Below are 15,739 nucleotides of genomic sequence, written 5' to 3' on the forward strand. Positions count from 1 at the left end.
TTCTTTTTTTCCCTCAGTTACTTTTCCTCTCTCTTGTTAAGATTGAGAAATTTCTCTTGATCTATATATTCAAGTTCACTGACCTTTTCCTCTCATCTCAATTGTATTATTGTAGCCATTTGGTGAATTTTTTAATCTTGGTTATTGTATTTTTCCATTGTAATGTTTCCATTTGGTTCTTTTTTTTTTTTTAATCTTCTATTTTTCAGCAAAACTTTTTAATCTTTCTATTCGTTTTAAGAGTGTTTGCCTATATTTCTTGGAGCATGGTTAGTATTGCCACTTTAAAGTCTTTGTTTGAGAATTCATAACATCTGGTTATTCAGGGTTTAGTATTACTTAATTGCCTTTTTCTTTGACACATGTTGAGATTTTCTTTCTTCTTCACTTGTAAGGAATTTTGTACTGTATATTAGCAATTTTTAATATTATTATATGTGATTTTTAGTTTTGTTTAAATCTGATGGGGAACTTTTATTTTAAAGCAGTTAATCAATCTGCTTAGTTTTGGGTAACAGTTCTCCTACCTGACTTCCATGGACTATGGTTCTAATGTCAGTTTAGTTTCAAAACCTTTGCAGCACTATTTGGATCTGTCCCACCTGTGCACCACCCCATGACCAACTGGGGCCTAGGTAGTGGTTTCCCCTGGAATTCACTTCTCAAAATTTTTGGTAGGATGTTTAAGGTCAAATTTATGCATATGGATCACCTGGTGGGTAAGCTCATTTCAGTTACAATTTTATGCAATTGTTTTCTTAAGTTCCCTCCTCTCTGTGATTCTTCCCTACTCTTTCTGGATCCCAGAGGTTTTCCTTCCTCTTCCTTTGGCTAGAAAGCACACTTTAATTCTACTGTACACTTCCCATAACTATGTGCCTCCAGTACTGAGCAGCAAGAGGAAAGAGAAAAAAAAAAGCAATGAGGATATCCTTGGGACCACAGTTTCTCTGACCAGAGATAAGAGTTCCTCTCCCTCAAAGTTTTAGCTATCTACTTGGCTGCTACTGCTACTGCAGCTGCTGAAGGATTGCCTGGGAGCTGGGATTGGAGAGAAAGGAAAAACAAAACAAACAAACAAACAGAAATAGGGAATTTCCCCATGGGGCCAACTTTTTTTTTTTTTTTCTTAAGATAAATAATAAAGGGGATCTCCTAAAGCTCTTTTTCTCCATGCCCAGTGCACTGTTTTGGTTTTTTTTTTTTTTTTTTTTTTTTTGCGGTACGCAGGCCTCTCACTGCTGTGGCCTCTCCCGTTGCGGAGCACAGGCTCCGGACGTGCAGGCTCAGCGGCCATGGCTCATGGGCCCAGCCGCTCCGTGGCATGTGGGATCCTCCCAGACCGGGGCATGAACCCACATCCCCTGCATCGGCAGGCGGACTCTCAAGCACTGCGCCACCAGGGAAGCCCCTGTTTGGGGTTTTAAACTGACTTTGACAGAGGCTAGGAGATATCAGAGGAAAGGAAAATGAGAAACTCACTGCTGTTTGGGGGGTATTTCCAATTCTAGTTCCTTTCCCCAATCAGCCTGCTACCATTTACTTTTCAGTGTCCTCACATAACTGCTACATGAATTCTGTCCCAGGTTTTTAGTTGTATTCAGTGTGAGAGACAGGGTGGATTATGTTTACTCCATCTTGACAGGAATTGCTCTTCTCATTACTTTTTTTTTTTTGAACAATTAGCACACTTGAAGAACTGTGAAAGTGCTTTACTTACATTATTTCACTTAATCCTCAAGGAAGCTATAATATCCATACTTTTATAGATTAGGAAACAGAAGCTTAGAAAGGTTATTTGCCACATTTGCACAGGTTATAAGTCATATGGTTAGGATATGGCCCCAAATCTGTGAGATTCCAAAGTTTATCTCTTAAACATGGTTATTAGATACCAACTAAGGAAGTACAGGTTCTATAAAACCCAGGCCAAATATCACCGGGCTACACTGTCAAAGAAACAGATATAATTTGGTGTTTATCCACTCTTGTGCTGACGCTGTACTAAGAACTCTTATCAGATGTTGAACGTATGTTGAGAAACAAGTGGGTTAATGACTAATATGATCATTTTTGATTAAAGAATGGGCAGAGGAACTCAGTAGACATTTTTCCAGAGAAGACATTTATATGGCCGACAGGCACATGAAAAGGTGCTCAACATCACTAATCATCAGGGAAATGCAAACAAAACCACAATCACCTCACACCTATTTGAATGGCCATCAACAAGAAGACAAGAGATCACAAGTGTCAGCAAGGATATGGAGAAAAGGGAACTGTTGTACACTGTTGGTGGGAATATAACCACTATGGAAAACAGTATGGAGGTTCCTCAAAAAATTAAAAAATAGAACTACCATATGATCCAGCAATCCCACTTCTGGATATATGTCCAAAAGAAATGAAATCACTATCTCAAAGAGATATCCATTGTTAATTGCAGCATTATTCCCAATAACCAAGATATGGAAACAATCTAAGTGTCCACCAAAGGATGAATAAGTAAAGAAAGTGTGATACAAACACACACACACAACACACACACACACACGAACATTATTCAGCCATCATAAAGAAGAAAATCCTGCCATTTGTGACAACATGGAGGGAACTTGAGGGTATTGTACTAAGTGAAATAAGTCAGACAGAGAAATACAAATACTCTATGATCCCACTTATGGTGTGGAATCTTAAAAAAGCCAAATTCATAATAATAGAGAGTAGAATGGTGGTTTCCAGGGGCTGAGGGGTTGGAGGTATTGGGGAGAAGTTGGTCAAGGGGTATAAACTTCCAGTTATAAGATGAATAAGTTCTGGGGATTCAGTATAGCATGATGACTATAGTTAACAATACTGTATTATATACTTGAAAGGTGCTAAGAAAGTAGATCTTAAATATTTTTATTACAAAAATAATAGTAGTTCTGTGATGGATGTATTAAGTAACCTTATTGTGGTAATCATTCTGCAGTATATATGTGTATCACATCACCATGTTGTACAACTTAAACAATGTTATGTGTCAACTGCATCTCAATAAACATACTAAAATGCCCTCTTCACAAATAGAGATAAACAGTAAAGGGCTAATCAAAAATTAGTAATACATATGGTTCCATGATTAAAAATCTGGGTTAGGATTACTGTAGTGTAATGTCACTTAACAGATTGATATGTTTCTCTCTGAATTAGGTGGTTATCCCTAAGGTAAGTCCCATAGGGAAGCAATATTCCCATTCAGATTTCCAAGCAGGCAGAGCTTTAAGAGAACCATTTCTGATCCTGTCATTCATGCCCGCTCCCCCATAATTATTTTGTAGATTAGGGAATATATAAAAGTATGCAAGATTCAGAAAACAAAAATGTCTTGATTAGGAAGGATATAAATTTTAAGACCAGTTAGTTCCCTTTTATCAGAAGCAAGTCAAGATTAGGTAGGTTAAATGGCTGAGCCCAGAAGTAGTGCTTTTAAGATGAAGTAAGAACAATGGGACTATATTATGTTCATTTTTACCAAGTTCCATTGTTAGGTAATATGTAACAAGAGGTCCTGGAGCCTTGGACAAGACAGGAGAAATCCAAGTCACTTTTAGGAAAATAATGTGAAAGCCCAGAGGGAGGTTATCAAACTGGAATCTTTGTCTGTGGTTCCGCTCCCACCACATTCCAAGAAAGAATTCTTAGTCATTATGGGGTATGATGCAGGGAGCCCTGAAGACCATAGGAAAATGCAGCAATTAGTGTGTTCTATCCTCGGCTGATAATGCTGCTCCCCTGCGGGCTCCACCTGGGTTGGCCAGGCCCAGTTCACCCAGACTGAGGTACAGCATAACCAACGGGTTTAATTTAACAGCTGACAGTTACTGAGCGCCTACTCTGTGTCAGGTACTGAGATAAGACAATTGATAGGCTTTCTTCACCTGTCCTTTTGAGGACTGCTATGAAGAAATACCTGTCCTCACCAGGCTGATTGGATCTGGGATTTGAGTTCATGGGCTTGCTCGGAAACTTCCCTATTTGTGTTTTCCTTCCCTAGTAGAGAATATTTAGAAGTGGCCGTCAGAGGAAAGTAAGCCTCTAGACTCCCTTGTAGTGTTGTTGCTTATTCTCCACTTAAAAATGAAATATAAGAAAATTAAACAGTCATTGACAAACAGAAGAATAAAGTGTAAATATTTCTCTTGTCCTAGTATTGGTGGGATCAGGAGGGTGGAAGGGTGGGGATTTCAAAGAGTTAAAACAACAGACAAAATCATAAAGAGAAAGATGAATTATTTTGATTATGTAAAAATTAAAAACTTGTATAAGACAGATGTCATAAAAAAATAAAAGGCAAATGACAAGTTAGTAAAATGGCAAAGGGTTTATGACCTTAAATATGAAGAGCTTTTACAAAACAATAAGACCAAGTTAAAGAGCCTAGTACCAAAATGAACAAAGCATAGGAACAGAGAAATCACTAATGAAGAAATTAAATGATCAATACATTTTTGTATTGCTAATAAAAAGATGAAAGTTAAATATAGATTTTTTTCTCCCATCAAATTGACTGAGATGGAAAAAAAATATTCTTTGTTGTCAAGGGTAAGGTAAAATAAGCATTCTTTTTAAAAACTTGAGATATAATTCATATATCATAAAATTCATCCTTTACAAATTCAGTAGATTTTAGTATACTTACAAGGTTGTACAATCATCACAACTGTCTAATTCCAGAACATTTTTATCATCACAAAAAGAAATCCCATTCCCATTAGCAGTCACTCCCATCTCCCTTTCCCCTGGCAACTACTAATCCACTTTCTGTCTCTGTGGATTTGCTTATTCTGAATATCTCATGTACATGGAATCATACAATATGTGGCCTTTTGTGTCTGGCTTCTCTCACTCAGCATAATGTTTTCAAGGTTTATCCATGTTGAAGTGTTGAAGTATGTATCAGTACTTCATTCCTTTTTTCTTCTTCTTCCAGTTTTATTAATATATAATTGACATTAGCACTGTATAAAGTTTAAGGCATACAGCATAATGATTTTCCTTACATACATCATGAAATGATTATCACAGTAAGTTTAGAAAGCATCCATCATCTCATATAGATGCAACATTTTTAAAATAGAAAAAAAAATGTCCTTATGATGAGATCTCAGGACTTATTCTTGTAACAACTTTCATATATAAAAGTGTTAATTATGTTTATCGTGTTGTACACTACATCCCTAGTACTTATTTACCTTATAACTGGAAATTTGTACCTTTTGACTGCCTTCATCCATTTCCCCCTCCCCTCATTCCCCACCTCTAGTAACCACAAATCTGATCTTTTTTTCTATGAGCTTGTTTATTTGGTTTCAAAGTATAATTGACTGATAACATGTTAGTTCCTGCTACACAACTTAGTGATTTTGTATTTCTATACATTTCAAAATGATCACCACAGTAAGTCTAGCTATGATCTGTCACCATATGAAGATATTACATAATTACTGACTATATTCTCCATACTGTACATTTCATACCTGTGACTCATTTATTTCTGCAAGTGGAAGTTTTTACTTCTCAATGTCCCTCACCTTTTTCTCTCTTTCCCTCAGCCCCTTCCCCTCCAGCAACCATCTGTTTGTTCTCTGTATCTATGACTCTGTTTCTGTTTTATGTTTGTTCATTTGTTTTGTTTTTACATTCCACATATAAGTGAAATCATACAGTATTTGTTATTCTCTGTCTGACTTATTTCACTAAGCATAATACCCTCTACATCTATCCATGTTGTCACAAATGGCAAGATTTCATTCTTTTTTATGGCTGAGTAATATTCTATTATATATTTTATGTACATTTATTTATATATGTATGCTACATCTTCTTTATCCATTCATCTATTAGTGGGCACTTAGGTTGCTTCCATATTTTGGCTATTGTAAATAATGCTGCAATGAACATAGAGGTCTGTATATCTTTTCTAATTAGTGTTTTTGTTTTCTTCAGATAAACACCCAGGAGTGGAATTGTTGGATTGTATGGTAGTTCTGTTTTTAATTTTTTCAGGAATCTCCATACTGTTTTCCATACTGGCTGTACCAACTCACATTCCCACCAAGAGTGTACAAGGGTTACACTTTCTCCACATCCTCACTAACACTTATTATTTGTTGTCTTTTTTTTTTTTTTTTGCGGTACTCGGGCCTCTCACTGCTGTGGCCTCTCCTGTTGTGGAGCACAGGCTCCGGACGTGCAGGCTCAGCAGCCATGGCTCACGGGCCCAGCTGCTCCGTGGCACGTGGGATCCTCCCGGACCGGGGCACGAACCCGTGTCCCCTGCATCGGCAGGCAGACTCTCAACCACTGCGCCACCAGGGAAGCCCCCTATTTGTTGTCTTTTTGATAACAGCCATTCTGACAGGTGTGAGGTGATAGCTCATTGTCGTTTTAATCTCTGATGATTAACGATTTTGAGCATCTTTTCATTGCCTGTTGGCCATCTGTGTGTCTTCTTTGGAAAAATGTTTATTCAGATCCTATGCCCATTTTTTAACTGGGTTGTTTGGGTTTTTTTGCTATGAGTTATATGAGTTGTTTGTATATTTTGAATACTAACTCATCGGATATATTGTTTACAAATATCTTCTCCCATTCAGTAGGTGGCCATTTCATTTTTTCATAGTTTCCTTTGCTGTGCAAAAGCTCTTTAGTTTGATGTAGTCCCATTTGTTTGTTTTTACTTTTGTTTCCCTTGTCTGAGGAGACATATCCAAAAAAATATTACTAAGAACAATGTCTTAGTACTTCACTCCTTTTTACGGAAAAATAATTTTCTTACATTGATAATATCACATTTTCTTTATTCATTAATCAGTTGATGGACATTTGGGTTGTTTCCACTTTTTGGCTATTATGAATAATGCTTTTGTGAACATTCAAGTACAAGTATTTTTGGTTTGTGTTTATGCGTGTACATATGTTTTTAATTTGGGGGGGTATATACTTAAGAGCAGAATACTGGGTTATATGGTAACTCTATGTTTAACTTCCAGAAGAACTGCAAGACTGTTTTCCAAAGTGTTTACACCATTTTATATTCTTACCAGCAATATATAAGGATTCCAGTTCCTCCACATTCTTGCAAACACTTGTTATGGTTTGCCTCTTTGAGTATAACCATCCTAATGGTTATAAAGTGGTAACTCCTTATGGTTTTGATTTGGATTTCCCTAATGACTTACTATGTTGACCGCTTTCCATGTGCTTATTAGCCATTTGTATATCTTCTTTGGAGAAATGTTTATTCAAGTCCTTTGCCCATTTTAAAATTAGGTTGTCTTTTTATTGTTGCATTGTAACCGTTATTTATGTATTCTGGATATTAGACCCTTATCAGATACTTGATTTGCACATAATTTCTCCCATTCTGTGGGTTTTTTTAACTTTCTTGATAATATCCTCTGATGCACAAAAGTTTTTAATTTCAATGAAGTCCAATTTATCTACTTTTGTTACTTATACCTTTGGTGTCATATGTAAAAATCCACTATTAGGACTTCCCTGGCAGTCCAGTGGTTAAGACTCCCTGCTCCCAATGCAGGGGGCATGGGTTTGATCCCTAGTCAGGGAACTAAGATCCCGCGTGCCACGTGGTGTGGCCAAAAAAAAAAAAAAAAAAAATCCACTGTTAAATCCAAGGTCATGTAGATTTACTCCTATGTCTTCTTCTAAGAGTGCTATGGTTTGGGCTCTTATATTTAGGTCATTGATTTATTTTGATTAGTTGAGGTAGGAAGGAGTCCAACTTAGGTTTGATTTTTTTTTTGTTTGTTTTGTTTTTTTTTTTTTTGCGGTACGCGGGCCTCTCACTGTTGTGGCCTCTCCCGTTGTGGAGCACAGGCTCCGGACGTGCAGGCTCAGCTGCCATGGCTCACGGGCCCAGCCACTCCACGGCATGTGGGATCTTCCCGGACCAGGGCACAAACCCGTGTCCCCTGCATCAGCAGGCGGACTCTCAACCACTGCGACACCAGGGAAGCCCTTGTTGTTGTTTTTTGACATGTAGAAATCTAGTTGTCCTAACACCATTTGTTAAAGAAACTATTCTTTCCTCATTGAATGGACTTGGCACGTTTGTCAAAAATCAGTTGGCCATACCCACACACTTATGGTCAATTAATCTACAACAAAGGAGGCAAGAATATATAATGGAGAAAAGACAGTCTCTTCAATAAGCGGTACTGGGAAAACTGGACAGCTCCATGTAAAAGAATGAAATTAGAACATTTTTAACACCATATACAAAAATAAACTCAGAATGGGTTAAAGACCTAAATGTAAGACCAGGAACCATAAAACTCCTGAAGAAAATATAGGCAAAACATCCTTTGACATAAGTTGTAGCAATATTTTTTGGATCTGTCTCCTAAGGCAAAGGAAACAAAAGCGAAAATAAACAAATGGGACCTAATTAAACTAAAAAGCTTTTGCACAGCAAAGGAAACCACCAACAAAACAAAAAGACAACCTACTGAATGGGAGAAGATATTTGCAAATGATAAGATCAATAAGGGGTTAATATCCAACATATATAAACAGCTCCAACAACCCATGTCAAAAAAAGACTTGATTAAAAAATGGGCAGAGGACCTGAATAGACATTTTTCCAAAGGAGATATACAAATGGCCAACAGGCACATGAAAAGATGACCAACATCATTAATCATCAGAGAAATGCAAATCAAAACCACAAGGAGATATCACCTCACATCTGTCAGAATGGCTATCACCAAAAAGATCGCAAAGAGCAAATGTCGGCAAGGATGTGGAGAAAATGTAACCCTTGTGCACTGTTGGCGGGAATGTAAATTGGTATAGCCATTGTGGAAAACGGTATGCGGGTTTCTCAAAAAAACTAAAAATAGAACTACCATATGATCCAGCAATTCCATTCCAGGGTATATATTCAAATAAAATGAAAACAAATACCGTATGCTAACACATATATATGGAATCTAAAAAAATCATGGTTATGAAGAACCTAGGGGCAGGACAGGAATAAAGATGCAGAGGTAGAGAATGGACTTGAGGACACGGGGAGGGAGAAGGGTAAGCTGGGATGAAGTAAGAGAGTGGCATGGACATATATACACTACCAAATGTAAAATAGATAGCTAGTGGGAAGCAGCTGCATAGCACAGGGAGATCAGCTCGGTGCTTTGTGACCACCTAGAGGGGTGGGATAGGGAGGGTGGGAGGGAGACACAAGAGGGAGGGGATATGGGGATATATGTATATGTATAGCTGATTCACTTTGTTATAAAGCAGAAACTAACACACTATTTTAAAGCAATTATACTCCAATAAAGATGTTAAAAAAAACCCACTAATTCGAAAAGATCTATGCACCCCAGTGTTCATAGCAGCATTATTTACAATAGCTAGGATATGGAAGCAACTTGTGTCCATCAACAGATGAATGGATAAAGAAAATGTGACACACACACACACACACAGGACTACTACTCAGTCTTAAAAAAAGAGTGAAATTTTGCCATTTGCAACAACATGGATGGAGTTGGAGGGTATTATGCTTAGTGAAATAAGTCAGAGCAAGAGAAATACTATATGATAAAACTTATATGTGGAATTTAAAAACTAAAATAAAATAGTGGATATAACAAAAAAGAAACAGACTTACAGACATAGAAAACAAACCAGAAGGGAGAGTAAAGCGGGGAGGGACAAGGTAGGGGTATTGGATTAAGTGGTACAAACTACCATGTATAAAATAAATAAGCTACAAGGGTATATTATACAGCACAGGGAATATAGCCAATATTTTATAATAACTATAAATGTAATATAACCTTTAAAAATTGTGAATCACTATCTTGTACACCTAAAACTTATAAATCAACTATACCTCAAAAAAAATAATAATAAAGATGTATTGAAAAAAACAAACAAACAAACAAACCACCTGACTGACAGACATGGTCCAAAGCTGTGGTTTTTAGATGTTTCATTGATTTGCGTTTGATAAAAATTCAAACATATTTTACCCTAAAAAAACAATCACGTGGCTATAGATGCATGGGTTTATTTCTGGACTCTCTATTTCATTGGTTTATATCTCTGTCCTTATGTCGTACCACGCTGTTTTGATTACTGTAGCTTTCCATAAGTTTTGAAATCTGAAGTGTAAGTCCTTTGATTTTGTTCTCTTTTTCAAGATTGTTTTGGCTATTCTAGGCCCCTTGAAATTCCACATGAATTTGAGGATCAGCTTTTCCATTTCTGCCCAAAAAGCTGTGGAGTTTTGATAGGGATTATGTTGAATCTGTAGACTGCTTTATATAGTATTAATATTTTAACAACATTAAGTCTTCCTATCCATGATCAAGAGATGTTTTTCCATTTATTTAATTTCTTTCAGCAATATTTATTATACAAGTCTTTCACTGCCTTGGTTAAATTTATTCCTAAATATTTTATTCCTTTGGATGCTATTGTAAATGGAATTATTTTCATAATTTCCTTTCAGGATTTTTCATTGCTAATTTATAGAAACAACTGATTTTTGTAGATCTTGTACCCTGAAATCGCTGAATTTGCTTATTAGCTCTAGTAGTGGTTTGTGTGTGTGTGTATTCTTTGGGAATATATGTACATTTATATATAGATAGGTATATATAGATAGATAATCTGTAGATAATCATGTCATCTATGAATAGAGATAGTTTTACTTTTTCCTTTCCAATATGTATGTCTTTTATTTCTTTTTCCTGTCTAATTGATCAGGCTACAACTTCCAGTACAATGTTGAGTAGCTGCAGTGAAAACAGCATCTTTGTCTTGTTCCTGAGCTTCAGGGGAAAGCTTTCAGGATTTCACTATTGAGTATGATGTTAGCTATTTTTCATAAAAGTACTTTATCATGTTGAGAAATTTTACTTCTTAGTTTTCTGAGTGTTTTTATCATGAAAGGGTGTTGGATTTTGTCAAGTTCCTTTTCAATGTCAGTTATGATGATGTCAGTTTTTCCCCTTGTCCTTTAATGTCATGTGTTGCATAGATTGATTTTCTACTGTTGAACTACTCTTCCATTCCTGAGATAAATCCCACTTGGTCATGATGTATAATCCTTTTAACAGTTTGCTAGTACTTCATTGAGGATTTTTATATCTACCAGCTACCCAAACCACCCCACCCCAGGGTACTGAAGTCTTTGTGGTCTTCAGATCTAATGATTTTCTTTAGTTCTTATGCAGTCAAAACTCTTGGCCATTCCTTCCTTTGATATTTGTCACTGTTGACTCCTTTCTCCCTGAAATACTCTTATTTCTTGGTTTCTGAGGCAGTACACCCTCCTGTTTTCTCTCTCATTTCTAGGTACTCCTCCATCTCCACGGGAGATTCTGATCATCCTTTAAGTGTCTTTCTGGGGTTTTTTTTTGCGGTCCGCGGGCCTCTCACTGTTGTGGCCTCTCCCGTTGTGGAGCACAGGCTCCGGACGTGCAGGCTCAGTGGCCATGGCTCATGGGCCCAGCCGCTCCGCGGCATGTGGAATCTTCCCGGACTGGGACACGAACCTGTGTCCCCTGCATCGGCAGGCGGATTCTCAACCACTGTGCCACCAGGGAAGCCCGCCTTTAAGTGTTTATTTCTTAGGGATCCTTTGGAAGATCTCGGTGACTCCATTCACACTCAAACTTCAGTGATCCTTTTTATGCCAGCAACTCCCAAGTCAATGTCTCTAGATAAGGCCTCTGATCTACTTTTGGAGCTACCTCCTGAACAGCTCCTCTGGAATGTCCCACAGGTAGTTAAATACCCAACAGGACTCACAGGTCTTTCATGTTCAGGCCTCTGCTTACCTTTGCAGGAAAATGTTAAGGGTCATTTCAGTCTTAAGGAAAGGTACAGCATTCATTTCTTTTGAATCTCAGTTATGTTGGTTTCTAGCTCTTCATGCTTGAGAGAATTCCTTAGCTTCTTCCTTGTGTTTCTCTTGCTTCATTTGTAATGTGGGGACAATACTTGGTATGAAGATTAATGATAATGAAAAATGATAACGTATGTAAAGGTCTTGACTCATGTTAAGTTCTAAATAAATGGCATTTATTTAGTAATAGTATTGGTCAGACATACAAGGGAATAGAAAATAATACTAGCTGTCCATCGTTTCTACTGACACTGACTTAAGCTTCCATCCATTTTTATGGTGGGTGGGACTTGAGCAGCAGATGCCAGATGAAGAGTACTGGAGCCTTGCTCTGGGTCCAATTTGGGGATTTATCTCTATAATAAGATCATCTTTTTATTGTTAAGCCCCTTTTGGTTAGTGATCCAAAACTGGATGTTATTCTGCTGTATAGAAAACTGTATTTATTAATTAGTGTGTTTTTATACTCATTGCTTGCCTTAAGGTGATCATCCATCCACTGATTTTTATTTAAGTACTAGTGGTTTTCTACTTCCTCTGTCTTTGTGCTTCAAATTCTGGCTTTACCATTCATGAAACAGAATGGGAAATAGATTCATTAAAAATCAGATTAGAATTTGTTACAAGAGAAAGCTGGGAAGTCTCTGCATTTAGTGCTTTGAAATGATGAATTGCTTTGTTTTAAACATTAAGACACCCATCAATGAAATGTTTATGCATCATTTGCCTATTTAAATACCAATTCAATAATCAATTATTAAAGCTCTGATAAGTACCTGAAATCTTTCAATCAAGATCAAAGGAATTTTTAAGTTTGAATAAGGTATTGTACTGGAAATTTTACTGTCTTTTTAAGGTTCACTTTAAAAACTAGGTGCCTGTTTTATGTGAGTTCTTTGCTAAAATCATTTTTAAATGGCTTAAAAATCACTTGGACTTTTTTTTTTTTCAAATTATCTTCTCCCAGTCCCTTAACGTAAAGAAAGGGTGCCCTAACTTTGGGTGCAATTATTGTATTCAAGTTTTAGTAACTTCATTCATTCATTTCTAAACTGTAAATGGAAGAAAAGTACATATTTTGTAAGACCTACCTCGATACGTATGCTTTGATGAAGGGAATGATTTTGAAATGCCGGTTTTCACGTCCCAAGCTCTTCAGCGTTTGAAGAGTTAAATCCGGGGTTGGCTTCCGTCCCTAGCCCGGGAAGCCACTAGGGCTCGGAGCGCGGCCTCCGCTGTTAACCGTCTGGGCCGACCGGCCCCCCAAAGGCGCCGGAACCGCCGGATTCCGCCCGAGGGGCGGGCCCACTCTGCCCGGCTTCTCCCGCGACCCCGCCCCTGCGCCGGCACAGCCGCGGCCTCCCTGGTAGTTGCTCGCGATGATGCAAACACTCACTTCCCGCATCCACTCCCGACAGAGGCCGCGGAGCCGGCGCCTGCCGGGCGCGCCGCCGAGCCGCGCGCCATGGGCAACGTACAGAAGAAGCTGACTGGCAAGAGCGAGGGCGGCCAGCGGCCGGAGAGGGGCGCGTTGCGGCGGGGCCGGGCGCTGGAGGCCGGCGCGGACAAGCGGAACAGGCCGCGGGCCCCAGCGACGGCGGGCGGCGCCAATGGGCACCCGGGCGGCGGGCGGGGCGCCGGGGACCCCGCGGCTGGCGCGTCCCCCGGACCTGGCGCGCCACCGGCGCCGGCGCCCGCCGCCCCAGTCGGCCCCGCCGGCCTGAAGAGCGAGGGCAACGAGCTCTTTAAAAACGGACAGTTCGCCGAGGCTGCTCTCAGGTACTCGGCGGCGATCGCGCAGCTGGAGCCTGCAGGTGAGTGAGCTGCGCCCGCGGGGCCCCTGGCCCCTCGGGCTGCGGCTCGCGGGACCTAAAGGGGCCACCGCGGGAGAGGCGCGGGCCACCTCCAGATCCCTCCCAGTAACTGAGGGCAGGGCGGGAGCGACTCCACCTCCGGGAGCTGTACCTTGGAACGCGTAGCGTGTGCCCGGGCGGGGCAGGGTTGCAGCGGTCCCTTACGGGCTTGGCCTCTGTGGCCACTGCGGGCACTGGGAGGTCCTCGGAGCTACATTAGCAGCGGGGTGTATGTAGGACTGCAGTGCCGCGGGAGACCTCAGTCGTCTGGTGAACTGTGATTTCGCTAATGGATTTTAACTGTATTTAATTAAATGTGATTTTAGGAAGTGGAAGTGCAGATGATCTAAGTATCTTATATTCAAATAGAGCAGCATGTTACCTAAAAGACGGAAATTGCAGTGGCTGCATTCAAGATTGTAACAGGTAAACTGCCCGTTTTCAGCTTTGTCAAGAGATTATCATTTCACTGATGAATGCAGTATTTAATATACTGAATTTTCTGCATAAGAGTCTAATTTCTTAAGACATTTAAGATGTGTTAATTGGTTAATACATAAAACTCGTAAATCCTTTCACATATATGAAGACAATTATAGAAGATTGTGCAAACTTTTTTCACTTCCACTTCTGTCACCTTAATTCATACTCTTTTTCACATCAATCCCAGAGTACTGGAGAAGCCTTCTAACTAGTCTCTCTGCTTCCTCCAATCCACTGTGGCATCAGAATAGCTTTTCCTGAAGGCTTATTTTGTGCAGACTGTTTCAGCGGGCGTTCAGTGGCTCAGTATGGTCTTCTAGGTAATTATAACCTCCTCTGTCACCACACTGCCCCCCAAAAAAGCTTTCTGCTCCCATTTGGTCCATATCTATAATGCCCTCTGCACATCTTTGCTTTTCAGAAATTCTTCCTCTTCAGCTTCCCCATCCTCTCTGCTTTCCTGGTCACCTCAGGCTCCCTGGTCATCTGCATGGCTGTAATGCTTGCACTGTCACTCTCACACCTGTAGGTACTTATGTCATCCACTGCATTGGATTTTAAGCTCCCTGAGGTCAAGAATCATGTATTATAGGGTTGCATCCCTCAAGCACATTAGTCACCCATGGTACTCAACAAGTTACATGCTGAGATGGATGAATATATTTACGTGAATAAAAAGTATCATTTTACCATTAAATAATAAGCCTGCTTCAGGAGCCCTTTGGAAATAAGCTACTATTAGTGCATCTAAAAAATAAGAAGCCATATGTACTGGTTTAACCTTCACAGTTTTGGTTTACTCCTGTAGTCTGGTATAATTGTTAATATCACCCCCTTTCACTCTCAGAAGCCCTAGTTTGGACAGTAGCATATGTGGACACCTTGATTATAAGGTAAACAATTTTTTTTCAATTGATAGTATCTGTTTATTGATATGGATAAAATCTTGCTGGTATCTGTGCCTGCAGTTTAAAAAGAAGGCCGTGAGCTGCCTGGATTTTTTGCCGATTTTGCATATTCATATTTAAAATCAATAATATTTATATTCACTTTGGTCTGACTCTAAACCCCACCTACTGCTGTGCTATCTCACACTAGCTAATTGTTACGTTTTCAGGATCTTGTGAGTTGGTTGAAGTCAAGTTGGTAGTTGAAATCTGCCATGGTTGGAGTACTACTAATACCATGAAAATTGGCAAATGCCCCAAATCTGGGCCTTTTTTCTCAGGAGAGCCGGTTGTTAAACATTTACCGCTGCCCATAACTAACAACAAGACCACGTGTATTTGCAGATTATCAGGCATGTTGTGATTTGCAGCTAAGGACCTTTCAGTTCAAGTGTGTGATGGTAATATATTACCCTTCAGACTTGTCTTAGGTCTTCCTTCAGTGAGTGAGTTCAGGACTCTAGTTAAAAACAGTGGACTCAGGGGCCTCCCTGGTGGCGCAGTGGTTAAGAGTCCGCCTGCCG

General features: G+C 39.4%; 1 protein-coding gene across 1 annotated transcript in view; it reads left to right on the forward strand.

Annotated features, from left to right (window-relative positions):
- Window positions 1-15,739, forward strand: part of SPAG1 (sperm associated antigen 1) — a 92,079-nt gene that overhangs the window by 52,018 nt on the left and 24,322 nt on the right. The window contains exons 11-12 of the mRNA XM_060116035.1: window positions 13,351-13,746; window positions 14,112-14,211. Of these exons, the coding sequence (XP_059972018.1) occupies window positions 13,351-13,746; window positions 14,112-14,211 (496 nt within the window). The remainder of the gene's footprint in view (window positions 1-13,350; window positions 13,747-14,111; window positions 14,212-15,739) is intronic.

Source organism: Mesoplodon densirostris, chromosome 13, assembly GCF_025265405.1.
Source record: "Mesoplodon densirostris isolate mMesDen1 chromosome 13, mMesDen1 primary haplotype, whole genome shotgun sequence".
In the NCBI taxonomy this organism is placed as follows: Eukaryota; Metazoa; Chordata; class Mammalia; order Artiodactyla; family Ziphiidae; genus Mesoplodon; species Mesoplodon densirostris.